The sequence below is a fragment of the Bombina bombina genome, chromosome 8, assembly GCF_027579735.1.
Source record: "Bombina bombina isolate aBomBom1 chromosome 8, aBomBom1.pri, whole genome shotgun sequence".
Lineage (NCBI taxonomy): Eukaryota > Metazoa > Chordata > Amphibia > Anura > Bombinatoridae > Bombina > Bombina bombina.
This window is the reverse complement of record NC_069506.1, coordinates 250,726,776-250,742,122: the sequence shown is the minus strand read 5'-3', so window position 1 is coordinate 250,742,122 and position 15,347 is coordinate 250,726,776. Positions and strand designations below refer to the sequence as shown.

At 39.9% G+C, this 15,347-nt stretch overlaps 1 protein-coding gene across 2 annotated transcripts in view; it reads left to right on the top strand.

Annotated features, from left to right (window-relative positions):
• The window catches only part of LOC128639093 (phospholipase A2 inhibitor and Ly6/PLAUR domain-containing protein-like), a 121,178-nt gene extending 106,088 nt beyond the window's left edge, over positions 1–15,090 (top strand). For both annotated transcript variants that reach the window (XM_053691245.1, XM_053691244.1), the window contains one exon: positions 11,266–15,090. In XM_053691245.1, coding sequence (XP_053547220.1) covers positions 11,266–11,453 — 188 coding nt within the window. In that variant the 3' untranslated portion in view covers positions 11,454–15,090. The remainder of the gene's footprint in view (positions 1–11,265) is intronic.
• Positions 15,091–15,347: the final 257 nt, after the last annotated feature.

Below are 15,347 nucleotides of genomic sequence, written 5' to 3'. Positions count from 1 at the left end.
ATTTGAGGAAGGCTTCCAATTGGAAACAGATTTCTTGGGGGAAGGATTAGGTTTTTGTTCCTTATTTTGACGAAAGGAACAAAAACGATTAGAAGCCTTAGATTTACCCTTAGGTTTTTTATCCTGGGGCAAAAAACTCCCTCCCTCCCAGTAACAGTTGAAATAATAGAATCCAACTGAGAACCAAATAAATTATTACCTTGGAAAGAAAGAGATAGTAATCTAGACTTAGATGTCATATCAGCATTCCGAGATTTAAGCCACAAAGCTCTTCTAGCTAAAATAGTTAAAGACATGGATCTAACATCAATTTTGATAATATCAAAAATAGCATCACAAATAAAATGATTAGCATGTTGCAGTAAACGAACAATGCTATATAAGTCAGAATCCAATTCTTGTTGCACTAAATGCTCCAACCAAAAAGTTGAAGCAGCTGCAACATCAGCCAAAGAAATTGCAGGCCTAAGAAGATGACCTGAATATAAATAGGCTTTCCTTAGATAAGATTCAAGCTTCCTATTTAAAGGATCTTTAAATGAAGTACTATCTTCCATAGGAATAGTGGTTCGTTTATCAAGAGTAGAAATAGCCCCATCAACTTTGGGGATTTTTTCCCAAAACTCTATTGAAATTGCTGGTAAAGAATAAAAAATTTTAAACCTTGCAGAAGGATTAAAAGGAGTACCCAGCTTATTCCATTCCTTAGAAATCATATCAGAAATAGCATCAGGAATAGGAAAAACCTCTGGAGTAACCACAGGAGGTTCAAAACAGAATTTAAACATTTACTGGTTTTAATATCAAGAGGACTAGCTTCCTCAATATCCAAAGTAATTAACACTTCTTTTAACAAAGAACGCATATACTCCATTTTAAATAAATAAGTAGATTTGTCAGTGTCAATCTCTGAGGAAGGATCTTCTGAATCAGATAGATCCTCATCAGAGGTGGATAATTCATTATGTTGTCGGTCATTTGAAATTTCATCAACTTTATGAGAAGTTTTAAAAAGACCTCTTACACTTATTAGAAGGTGTAAATGCAGACAAAGTCTTCTGAATAGAATCAGTAACAAATTCTTTAAAATGCATAGCTATATCATGTATATTAGAAGTTGAAGGAACTGCAACCGGCAATGTACTATTACTGATGGACACACTATCTGCATGTAAAAGTTTATCATGACAACTAATACAAATGACATTCAGAGATCTGGAGGCATATTTATCAAGCTCCGTATGGAGCTTGATGCCCCGTGTTTCTGATGAGCCTGCAGGCTCGCCATAAAAAGCAGTTATGAAGCAGTGGTCACAAAGACCGCTGGTCCATATCCTGTCCACCTGCTCTCAGCAGGTGGAAACACATCGCCGGAAATCAACCCGATCGAGTACGATCGGGTTGATTGACACCTCCCTGCTGGAGGCTGATTGGCTGCAAGTCTGCAGGGGGGCGGCGTTGCTCCAGCAGCTCTTGTGAGCTGCTGGTGCAATGCTGAATACGGCGAGTGTATTGCTCGCCGTATTCAGCGAGGTCTGGCGGACCTGATCCGCAGTGTTGGATCAGGTCTGCCAGACCTTGATAACTAGAGGCCATAATCTCCACAATTTTACAACAAATGCACTTAGCTTTGGTAGAACCAATGTCAGGCAGCACAGTTCCAACAGATACTTCTGAGGCAGGATCAGATTGAGACATCTTGCAAAATGTAAAAGAAAAAACAACATATAAAGCAAAATTATCAATTTCCTTATATGACAGTTTCAGGAATGGGAAAAAATGCAAATAGCATAGCCCTCTGACATAGAAAAAGGCAAGAGGCAAAAGCAATGGGGCAATAAATAATGAAAAAAGTTTGGCGCAAAGTATGACGCACAACGTAACTGAAATTTTTTTTGCACCAGCCATGTCCGGAAATGACACACTCGTGTCAATAACGACGCAACCAAGTGTGAAACCTCTGCGTCAATTACGACGCCAGAAATGACAAACTTGAGTCAACGGACGTGCCTTTCGCACCAAAAAATTATTGCGCCAAGAATATTTCTTAATATTAACTTTCCCCAAATATGAAACTGACAATCTGCAAAAGGAAATACATGAACCTGACTCATGGCAAATATAAGTACAATACATATATTTAGAACTTTATATAAATGCATAAAGTGCCAAACCATAGCTGAGGTGTCTTAAGAAATAAAAACATACTTACCAAAAGACACCCATCCACATATAGCAGATAGCCAAACCAGTACAGAAACAGTTATCAGTAGAGGTAATGGTATATGAGAGTATATCGTCAATCTGAAAAGGGAGGTAGGAGATGAATCTCTACGACCGATAATAGAGAACCTATAAAGAAGATCCCCGTTAGGAAAATCATTGCATTCAATAGGTGATACTCTCCACGTCCCTCATTGACATTCGCTGTACTCTGAGAGGAATCAGGCTTCAAAATGCTGAGAAGCGCATGTCAACGTAGAAATCTTAGCACAAACTTACTTCACCACCTCCATAGAAGGCAAAGTTTGTAAAACTGAATTGTGGGTGTGGTGAGGGGTGTATTTATAGGCATTTTGAGGTTTGGGAAACTTTGCCCCTCCTGGTAGTATTGTATATCCCATACGTCACTAGCTCATGGACTCTTGCCAGTTACATGAAAGAAATCAGTTTACCAAATTAATATGATCAGATTACTTAAGAGTTTTGAACTCACTAATGCAAAACACATTCAAATCTTCTTAATTCTGTTTTTACTAAACTTCATATAATTAAAAACCACAAGATAGCGATTATCATTTTAAAATGTTGTTTATCGTTTATAGTTGTTTGCTAGTGTCTGAAGACAGTAAACTTGTCTATACCAACAGGGCCGGTCTTAGGGCAGCCACCTCTGGCCCCTCGCCACCTAGGGCCCCGCGCTTGTGCCAATTTTAAACTTTTTTTTTTTTGCTGCCATTTTTTTATTTTTTTATTTCTGGCGCAATTTTTTTTAACTGAAAAACTCAAAAGCCTGGGAACTCAGGACTCGGAGAGGGTGGTGACTGGTGGTGAGGAGAAGCGTGTGAGAAGCAGAAGCTTCAAGCATCAAAGCAGCCATGAGCAGTAGCATCAGGGGCCAGTTGCGGTCCCACAGAGGGGCCCAACTTTAGACAGGTCAGGTTGTGTTTTTTTTTTTAAATTAATTATTTTTTTATATGTGATTAATTTTTTTTGCGGGGGGCCGCCGGGGGGGGGGGGGGGGGCATTGCTGGGGCATCATTTTGTTTGCAGGGGGTCTGAGGGCATTATTTTATTGCAGGGGGCTGGGGCCTGGGGGCATCATTTTATTGCAGGGGGGCTGGCCTGGGAGCTTAATTTTATTGCTGGGGGCATCATTTATTGCAGGGGTCCAGGGCATCATTTTATTGCAGGGGGCTGGGGGCATATTTTTATTCTTTGGAGCATCATTTTATTGCAGGGGTGCTGGGGGCATCATTTTATTGCAGCAGGGCTGGAGGGCATCATTTTATTGCAGGGGGGCTGGCCTGGTGGCATGATTTTATTGCTGGGGCATAATTTATTGCAGGGGGGCTCAGGGCATCATTGTATTGCAGGGGTGCTGGGGCATCATTTTATTGCAGGGGGGCTGGGGCCTGGGGGCATCAATTTATTGCAGGGGGCTGGACTGGGGACTTAATTTTATTGCTGGGCAGCAGTTATTGCAGGGGGGGTCAGGACATCATTTTATTGCAGTGAAGCTGGGGGCATAATTTTATTGCTGGGAGCATCATTTTATTGCAGGATTGCTGGGGCATCATTTTAATACAGCGGGGCTAGGGGCATCATTCTATTGCAGGGGGGCTGGGGCCTGTGGACATCATTTTATTGCAGGGGCTCAAGGCATCATTGTATTGCAGGGGGGCTGGCCTGGGGGCTTCATTTTATTGCTGGGGGCATCATTTATTGCAGGGGGCTCAGGGCATTATTTTATGGCAGGGGGGCTGGGGGCATCATTTTATTGCTGGGAGCATCATTTTATTGCAGGGGTGCTGGGGGCATCTTTTTTTGCAGCGGGCTGGGGCATCATTTTATTGCAGGGGGACTGGGACCTGGGGGCATCATTTTAGTGCAGGGGGCATCATTTTATTGCAGCAGAGCTGGGGGCATCGTTTTATTACAGGGGCTGGGGCCTAGGGGCCTCATTTTAGTGCACGGGCCTGGGGACATCATTTTATTGAAGGGGGGGCTGGCCTGGGAGCTTCATTTTATTGCTGGGGGGATCATTTATTGCAGGGGTTTGGGCATGATTTTAATGCAGGGAGGCTGGGAGCATCATTTTATTGCTGGGAGCATCATTCTATTGCAGGGGTGCTGGGACATCTTTTTTGCAGCGGGCTGGGGGCATCATTTATTGCAGGGGGCTGGGGCCTGGGGGCATCATTTTAGTGCAGGGACCTGGGGACATCATTTTATTGCAGGGGCTTGGGGCATCATTTTATTGCTGGGAGCATCATTTTATTGCAAGGGTGCTGGGAGCATCATTTTATTGCAGTGGGGCTGGGCCCTGGGGGCATCATTTTAGTGCAGGGGCCTGTGGACATCATTTTATTGCAGGGGGCTGGCCTGAGTGCTTCATTTTATTGCTGGGGTCATCATTTATTGCAGGGGGGCTCAAGGCATCATTTTATTGCAGGGGGACTGGAGGCATCATTTTATTGCTGGGAGCATCATTTTATTGCAGGGTGGCTGGGGGCATAATTTTATTGCAGCGGGCTGGGGGCATCAATTTATTGCAGGGGCGGGGGCCTGGGGGCATCATTTTAGTGCAGGGGCCTGGGGACATCATTTTATTGCAGGGGCTTGGGGCATCATTTTATTGCAGGGGGACTGGGGGCATCATTTTATTGCTGGGAGCATCATTTTATTGCAGGGGGTGGGGGCCTGGGGCCATCATTTTAGTGCAGGGGCCTGGGGACATCATTTTATTGCTGGGGCTTGGGGCATAATTTTATTGCAGGGGGACTGGGGGCATCATTTTATTGCTGGGAGCATCATTTTATTGCAGGGTGGCTGGGGGCATCATTTTATTGCTGGGAGAATAATTTTATTGCAGGGGTGCTGGGGCATCATTTTATTGTAGCAGGGCTGGGGGCATCAATTTATTGCAGGGGGTGGGGGCCTGGGGGCATCATTTTAGTGCAGGGGCCTGGGGACATCATTTTATTGCAGGGGCTTGGGGCATCATTTTATTGCAGGGGGGATAAGGGCATCATTTTATTGCTGGGTGGATCATTTTATTGCAGGGGGCTGGGGGCATTATTTTATTGCAGGGGGGCTGGGGCCTGGGGCATCATTTAAGTGCAGGGACCTGGGGACAACTTTTTATTGCAGAGGCTGGGGAATCATTTTATTGCAGGGGTGCTGGGGCATCATTTTATTGCAGGGGTGCTGGGGGTATCATTTTATTGCAGGGGACTGGGGGCATCATTTTAGTGCAGGGGCCTGGGGCGTAATTTTATTGCAGGGGCTGGGGGTATCATTTTATTGGGGGGGCTGGCCTGGGGGCATCATTTATTGCAGGGGGGCTCAGGGCATCATTTTATTGCAGGGGGGCTGGGGCATCACTTTATTGCTGGGGGCTTCATTTTTTTGCTGGGAGCATCATTTTATTGCAGGGGGGCCTGGGGGCATCATTTTATTGCAGCAGTGCTGGGGGCATAATTTAATTGCAGGGGGCTGGGGCATCATTTATGACTGGGGGCATCATTTATGGCTGGGGCATCATTTTATTGCTGGGGCATAATTTATTACAGGGGGCTGGGGGCATCATTTATTACAAGGGGACTAGGGGCATCATTTATTGTAGCCCACCCCCAATAAAATGGTGCTATTACAGTATTGTAAGGTAATTTACATGTGTTCTGATTCCCAATACCATGGATATTGAAGCTATCCTAGCTTTTAAAATAAAAAACAACTTTGAGTAGCCTTTTATTCAGTGTGGTTATATCAGCAATTAAATGCTTCTTAGTTGTTTATCATAAAATATGATTTTGACCGCTGACTTCTATTGGTGTGGTGCATGTTACCTGAGGTGTCACTAATAAAAGCTCAATAACACAGCTTGGCATACCATCATGTGTCACAATACCTCAAGTTATGGATTTAAAATTGAATAAAGTAAATACCACACAACTGTAATTTGTAGCTAACCAGCTTGCCTTAGTTACGGTAAGTACCTGCAACTAAGCTTAAAGGGCCACTAAACCCAAAATCTTTCTTTCATTATTCAGATAGAACATTCAAATTTAAACAACATTACAATTTACTTCTATTATTTATTTTACTTCATTTTTTAGATATCCTTATTTGAAGAAAAAGCAATGCATATGGGTGAGCCAATCACATGAAGGCTTCTATGTGCAGCAACCAATCAGCAGCTACTGAGCATATCTAGATATGCTTTTCAGCAAGGAATATCAAGAGAATAAAACAAATTAGATAATAGAAGTAAATTAGAAAGATGTTTAAAATTGCATTCTCTTTCTAAATCATGAAAGAAAAAATGTGGGTTTCATATCCCTTTAAGCAATTTACACCATTTCAGTTGCTTCCCATTTCTAGACATTTTTGCTTTGGGTTTTCATGTTTTTTAAAATCTGTAAGATTATGTGAATATTGGACATCAATGTGTAATGTCTACAGCAAAGAATGTAACTGCAAAGTTAAACTTTACATTCATTGTAACTTGGTGTAACTAAGGTACTTTTTGTTTAAATGTAATGCCAGATTTGTTTTCAGTTGCATATAAAATGCACACTTATGAGAAGTCATGCCAATGTACACTACCTACATCTTAAAAAAAAAAAAAAAAATGTTTACAAGTATTTGCATTACCCTTGTGTACTGGGTAGTGTGTGTAGTGTGTGTGCTGTCTATGTTGCCTGTGTGTGTGTGTGGGGGGGGGGGCTATTAACTAAATGTGTGACAGCTTCTTTACCACATTTACAGAGGTTTTCTTCTGCTTCTGTGTGTGTGTGGGTGGCTGTCTGATTGTCTGTGTGTGGGGGCTGTCTCTGTATGTGTGGGGGGGCTGTGTGTGTGGGGGGGCTGTCTGTGTGTGTGTGGGCTGTGTATGTGGGGGGGGGTGTGGGGGAGTTGTGTGTGTGGGCTTTGTGTGTGTGTGGGCTGTGTGTGTGGGGGCTGTGTGTGTGTGTGGGGTCTAGGTGTGTGTGGGGTCTATGTGTGTGTATGAGACAGTGGGGGGCTGTCTGTGTGTGTGTGGGCTGTGTGTGTGTGGGCTGTGGGGTGTATGTGAGCTGTGTGTGTGTGTGTGTGGGCTGTGTGTGTGGGGGGGGGGCTGTGTGTATGTGTGGGCTGTGTGTGTGGGCTGTGTGTGTGTGGGCCGTGTGTGTGCAGACTGTGTGTGTGGGCTGTGTGTGTGAGCTGTGTGTGTGTGAGGGGGGCTGTGTCTGTGTGGGGGGGGGGGGCTGTATGTGTGTGGGGGGCTGTGTTTGTATGGGGGGCTGTGTCTGTGTGGGGGCTGTGTGTGTGTGGGGGGACTGTGTGTATGTGGAGGGACTGTGTGTGTGGAGGGGGGCTGTGTGTGTGTGTGTGTGTGTGTGTGTGTCTGTCTGTCTGTCTGTGTGTGTGTATGTGGGCTGTGTGTGTGGGCTGTATGTGTGTGTGGTGGGGCTGTCTGTCTGTGTGTGGGGGGGGCTGTCTGTGTGTGGGGGGGCTGTCTGTGTGTGGGGGGGTGTCTGTGTGTGGGCTGTCTGTGTGTGTGTATGGGGGCTGTCTGTGTGTGTGTATGGGAACTGTCTGTGTGTGTACACCTGTGTATGTATATATCTGTGCACCTGTGTATGTGTCTGAGTGTATGGATGTATGTGTATATAAGTATCTCTGAGTGTGTATTATATCTTACTCAGTATCGTTCCTGGCCCTAGGGAATGTGTAATACATGTTTACATCTATATTTGTTTGTCTCTCTGGCTATAATCTTTCTATATGACTGTCTATCTAATAGGATGGAATCAGCATACATTACTTTAAAAGAATGTGCCAAAATCTGATCTCATTGTTAACCTTAAACAATTAAGAACACTGTTCATTTTGAAACATCAGTACAAAATAGTGTAGTATCATGTAAATAAACAACTGTTATTCTCCCCTAAAAAAATATGTTTGCGAGCAACATATAGTATTTTTTTATTTCACATATATCCATATTTTTGAAAATATGATATAAAAATATGCACAACGTTCATCAAATCCATACATAGGGGACAATTTATCACAGCCTGAATGCTGCTATATGCAGCTGTTTCTTAATACCGCTGCTCCTTAACTCGTCCGTTTCCTCTGAGGCGGCGGACAGCAATCCACCTGATTGCATATGATCAGGTTGATTGACACCCCCTGCTAGCAGCCGAATCTGCAGGGGGCAACATTGCTCAAGCATTTCACAAGGAATGCTTGTGCAATGATAAATGCTGACAGCGTATGCTGTCAGCATTTACCGATGTCCGGCGAACATGATCACTACAGACACATGATAAATTGGCCCCATATTCTCTACTATATATAAGTCTAATCCGCTAGTTTTCAAACCTATCATCAGGCCTCCCTAACAGGCCAGATTTTCAATATTGAACTAGAAAAAAACAATGGCACTGCTTGTGAAGTGTTTTAAACTCTTTAAATCTCCTATATATATCCTCATATATTGGGATTATATATTATATATATTATATATTGGTGCTGTGTATTGTGGCTTTATCAAAAATTATATAGGGTTAAGGACCCTCATTCATTGGGTACATTTACTATTAAAATTGGGAAGTGATTACAAACACACACTGGAGAACTTTAATATGTACGGAAAATTATACAGAGTTTGTGTAATACATAGCACAATCCATGAGGGGTAAACAGCACAAGTATGATATAGAGGGGAGTACTGGTATAGTAGATTTATGAGAAGCAATCCAGATGAAGTGATGTCACAGTAACGAGATATTAAATAGACAAAAGACTTGGAAACCACTCAGTTTTATTATTTGCCCAATGTGAACCTAATTATTATTTATTATCCCGTGCTGCAAAAAACCTTGTCTATGTAGGTTGTTAAAGTATTGATCCCTGTATTCTCAGATAACCAATCTTTAAACTAGTTAACCGTGCATCACTACGACCTTAACATGTGGTCTAAATACAATAAAAAGCAACATTTACTATGAAGATTTTGAATTCTTAAGATGTAGAAATTCTCAAGAGAGCTAAGTAGCAATATTCAATGTAGCAACATTTGTTGCCATAATATATTGAGTATTCACCTAACTGTTAAGTTAAAGAACAGTTAACCTAGAAAATAATGTTATATAAGTGCAGAATTATATAACATTGGCTTAGTGCCATCTTTGTAAAGCAAAGGGTTAGATAGATATTTTACAATGAAAACAGAACACAGCTCCTGGCTCTACTGAGCGGGTCTGTTTTCTTCTCCTAAGCGCATCGCGGCACGCTGTCTAATCACAGCCGGCCAGATCCCGCTATTAAACTCAATGTAGCTTGCTCCCACTTCCAGATCAGAGTGGGAGCGAGCTATATTGAGTTTAATAACGCGATCGGGCAATCTGCAAATAGACAGCGTGCCCGCGATGCGCTTAGGAGAAGAAAACAGAACCACTCAGTAGAGCCAGGAATGGCATTCTGTTTTTGTTGTAAAATATCTATATAACCCTTTGCTTTACAAAGCTGGTGCTAAGCTAATGTTATATAATTCTGCTCTATGTGCAGAATTATATAACATTATTTGCTAGGTTTACTGCCCTTTTAAAGTATTTAAAGTATTAAAGTATTAAATAACTGTCAGGTTTGTTAAACGTTTGTTATAGCACACAGGCTAGAAATAGCATCACCGGACTTGAATACTTGTTTGGCGTAGCTGTAATAGAAATATTAAGCTAAAATTCCTTAGCTAGATTAACTTTGCCCTTTATCTAGATATCAGTAGTAGCTAAAGTTAGGTGGATACACAAACATCCTGTTAGCAGTAGCGATTGACATAAAATACTTTTCAGTGAAAACTCCCCCCAGTTAAGCATCCTGTAAAAAACCCAGTATTCATAAATTTCAATGCTCCTTAAACCTCTAAATATAAAATCATCCGTTAACTGCCAGTGGCAAACTTAAAATACAGTAGTTCCCAAATGACTTTTCGGTAAGTCCCTTATATCATACTTGTGCTGTCTACCCCTCATGAATTGTGCTGTGTATTACACAAACTCTATGATTTTCCGTACATATTAAAGTTCTCTAGTGTGTGTTTTTAATTACTTCCCAATTTTAGTAGTAAATATACCCAATTTAATACAAGTTAAATTTTAATATCATGAGGCCAATTTATCAAATGTCTGTCGGACCTGATCCGACAGTACGGATCAGGTCTAACAGACATCGCTGAATGCGGAGAGCAATACGCTCTCCATATTCAGCATTGCACCAGCAGCTCACAAGAGCTGCTGGTGCAGCGCCGCCCCCTGCAGACTCGCGGCCAATCGGTCGCCAGCAGGGAGGTATCAATCAACCCGATCGTACTCTATCGGGTTGTATTGTGGAGATTCCTGTCTTTGTGACCGCTGCTTCATAACTGCTGTTTCTGGCGAGTCTGAAGACTCGCCAGAAACACGGGCTGTCAAGCTCTGTTTGGAGCTTGATAGAAAGGCCCCCATGTTTTGCTACTTATCCCACTCATTTGAGGAAACTTTTTATATATTAAAACAAACAGAAAGACTTCTGTTAGGAGACTCTTGAGTGCTATACATATATTTCTGTACAAGGGTCCTTAACCCTCCAGAATTTCAATATTACCTTGGATGAGAGCATGTAAATCAACCATGTTTACATTTCATTTTATTATTTCACCTAGTTCAGATATCCTCAACATCTGGCCTGTTAGGGAGGCTTGAGGACAGGTTTGAAAACCAGTTGTCTAATCTCCGAAAAACAAAAGAGACTGTTATTGTGTTCTTCGGTTGTCCTCTTACTAATTTGATTGCGTTTAATTTGTTTTTATTTATTTCAACAAATGTACTTATTAAATATGACAATTTGATTAGGTAAATTTTGTGTTAAGTTTTTCCACTTTAATTTAAGCAATTCCAATATATATATTTTAATTCAAACTGGGAGTCTTCATATTTATAAATAATTCCTACCAATTATGTATAGCTTGTAGATTAGAAATACCGATAACGTTTTATTTTTTTCTTTCTGTAGGAGACACCATCAAATTTGCTGGTTGTGCCTCTGAAGGCATGGGAAAAAGTCATGGAAAAGCTGCCTTCCGTGGATCTTCATTAGATGTGACAGACTTTAAATATAATAATGGCCAATCACTGCAAAACAATCCATTTATTCCATTGTTGACTGCCACGACCCTTACGATGATATTTTTAAAGAGATAATTAAGATTGATATGTTGAAACTTTGTATAGAAGACAACACTCAAAGCCAATAATTATTTATTACCAAAACATTTTACTTTAGTTACAGTGATGTAGGACATTCTTTGTTAATTATCATTACATGTCCGATTTTAAGGTTTTCTCTGTTTTGTAGGAATATTTGTTAAGTGCAATAATTGTTACTTTGTATTATCTCTGTTGTTCTTTTGAACAGATATTGTGAAGTTAAGGCCTAGGGCCCGGAGATCTAAAGCTTTCTGCTCAGGCTAGATGATCTAAGAAGGCTCATCAATATGGTGAGGTCCCTCAAAGAATTTCAGAAAGGCAAATGCTATGCTATGTAGGGTCTTGGATGTGAAGGATAGTCTCATACATTGCAATATAATGATATAGTGATTTCTCTCTATACTGGCTAGATTATGATCATGGGGCCCTATTTCTGATCTTTGAGGGAGTGTAATATGTTAAATATGTCTCAAAATGCACAAGTTCTAATTACAAATGTTATCAAAATGTGGTAGATTTATAGTAGTGTACACAGGGTTGACTTGAGAAGGCCGGCCCCTGCATATACTGTACAGTGCATGCTCCTGTGCAAATGTCAAATTAGAAAATTAGCATTATAATGACATTTGTGTCAGCAACTAACACTTGATTCACGTGTGCACTATAAAATATTTGACCATTTATGATGAAGGTTCCAAAAAAGTGATTTTCATAACATTGGTCGAGTAAATCTCTAAATGTAATTCCATTTGATCACAAAAAATATGTTAATCATAGAATTTATATTCTCAGATATATGCATGAATGCAGATCATACTTAAACGGATACAAAACGCTTTTTTTCATGATATAGATAGTGCATACAGTTTTAAACAACTTTCCAATTTACTTCTATAATCAAATAAACTTCATTTTCTTAGTATCCTCTGTTGAAGGAACATCAGTGCACTAACTTGGAGTTAGCTGAACACATCGAGGCCCATTTATCAAGCTCTGTATGGAGCTTGTGGGTTCGTGTTTCTGGCGAGTCTTCAGAACGCAAGCTATGGAGCAGCGGTCTAAAGACTGCTGCTCCATAACCCTGTCCGCCTGCTCTGAGCAGGAGGACAGAGATCGCCACAATTCAACCCGATCGAGTACGATCGGGTTGATTGACACCCCCTGCTAGCGGCTGATTGGCCACAAATCTGCAGGTGGCGGCATTGCTCCAGCAGCTCACAAGACCTGCTGGTGCAATGCTGAATACAGAGAGCGTATTGCTCTCCGCATTCAGCGATGTCTGTCGGACCTGATCCACACTGTCGGATCAGGTCCGACAGACATTTGGTAAATAGGCCTCAATTTGTGAACAGATAATAAAAAAATGGAGAGTTGTTTAAAATTGCATGCTGTATTTGATTCATGAATGTATAATTTTGACTTTACAATACCTTTAACTATGTCTCCAACAGTGGGAGAAAATAAGACTAACTTACTTATCATATTTATCATTGTATATAGCCAGTTTAGAATATCCTGTCATCATATTTTGGGGAAAACATAGTAACTAGCTTTTTTTTTTCACATGGAAGAGGATAAAGTAAATTATATGATCAATTTAGTCTCTTCAAATGTTTATGTAGGTGAAACCTCCCACATGATTAAAACAAGTTCTTATTATGTAATTATGATGTAAATAATAATAAAAAAATACATTAAATAAGGCAAATTTGTTAATGTGAACAGTGTACCAACTCAAATATAACAAAACACGCTAAGATCCGTGCAAATCCAAATCTTAGTGTGTTGCACTTTCACAAGCAGAAATACGTCTCTGAAAAGAGTTGAAAACTGTGAGCGGTCGCCTTCTTCTACTTTCTGAGGCATCCAAAACCTCTGAATGCACATGCCTAATATAAATTAAGTAGTAAGCACTAATCAGCCTAAGGAGTTAGAGTTTATTGACAAAGCTAAGATTGATTAAAGGAGGTGTATTATCACATAAATATCACCTTATCTATATTAGTCTAATGTTTGGTAAGAGCTGTATTCCATATGATTAGAGGGCTACACATTTTCTAAAAAGCTATGGCCTATTGTTCTAAACTGGTTGTAAAATAATATGAATATGGAGAATTAAAAGCTTCAAATCAAAAAGTGAGCCTTATCTGCCACTTTCAGAGTATGTTTGACATGTTTTAAGAATTTTCCTGATTTCATGAATTTATCTGACATTAAAGGAAACATGAAAATATTCTCTTTGTTGTTAATAATGTGATTAATTGTACATAAACGCGTTCATTTTGTTAGTTTAAAATAAGTTAGCTTTTAAAAAATCTTTTTGATAAAAAAAAAATATATTTTAATATTTTAATTATGCTGCTTAGAAAAACATATTTGATTGCAGATAGTACCAGAAAACTTAACTAACCCGTCAAATGTTTCTATACAAAGTGTTGGTTTATTTGAATGTCATAACCTTATACATATCTGAGGCATTATTTAATTCCATAACTGTGGGCCAATTTAACATGCCCTGAATGATGCCTAATGCACCTGTTTCCGTGCAAGCCTTAAGGCTCGCCGGAAACAGGAGTTAAGAGTCAGCGGTCTTAAGACCGCTGCTGATTAACTCATCCGCTGCCTTTGAGGCTGCAGACATCAATCCGTCCGATCGAATACGATTGGGTTGATTGACACCCCCCCTGCTAGCTTCACCAGAACTGCTTGTGCAATATTAATTGACGACAGTGTATAGCAAATCATGTCCGCCCGGGGTATGATAAATCTACCCCTGTGTCTATGCCTACCACCTCTGTTAAGAGGCCTTTTTAAGAAAAAGCACCATCTTGTTAAAGTGATGATAAACTTTAATCAAACACCATATATGTAATCTTTGCCATTAGAAAAATATATGTGTACCTTTTTTTGTTTTTAATCATCTGTGAAATGGTTAAATTAGTTCATATAGTAATGCTTCTATTTGCAATGTTACGCCGGCCCACTTGGATGAACTCTTTTTTTAATGTCAATTCCAGTGAACATCCAATCAACATGTGTATCATATGACAATCTTGAAGTACAGCCCCTTTAAAGCCTTTAGAAAGCCTATGTAGAGAATGGGAGGGACTGCTCTATACATCACAGCTCAGCCAAAAGGGGAAATATAGGGGTGCGGAGGAACAGACAATAACAATAGGATTATAAACCTTTTATTATAATATATGCACTTAAAAAAAACAATTATGTGGTTTTACTTGCAAACTAATATATATTTAATTGCAACATTCTAATACTCTGAAATTTACCATCACTTTATTGAAGTGCTAATTCAAATAACTCATGAACCAGCCAACCAGAGAACACTTGTCCTGCTATGACTTGCAATTTGTATTTTTTAGACAACCTAGCTTAATTTAAATGGTGCCTCGCTTATTCATACCATTATCCAGATGTGTATACAATATTCAAGAAGATGCCTGACATTTCATCTGTTTTATTTTTCTAACTGTAATTTTTTCTTAAAAAACATATCTAAAAAAAATATTTATTTTAGAACATATATATTACAATATGATTATAGAATTATTTTGTATCTACTAAAGTGATGATGTTTTATTGATTGCTTTTATGAATAAATAATTAAACGATATTGGGATCTGTGTTCTTATTTACTTTTTTGGGGGGGGGTTCTTAAAGGAATTTTAGATTTTTTAAAAGCTGTAATGACCCCACAAAATATATTTGTTTTTGAGACATAGACATTTTGTAAAAACAGAACTATAGTACAGATAAGATCTATAACTCATTTCATAGTGCATCAGAAATGTAAAGATATATGATATAATTAATTTAAGCAAAGACAGATATTGGTTTACATTACACATTACATATTTTGCCAATTTGAAA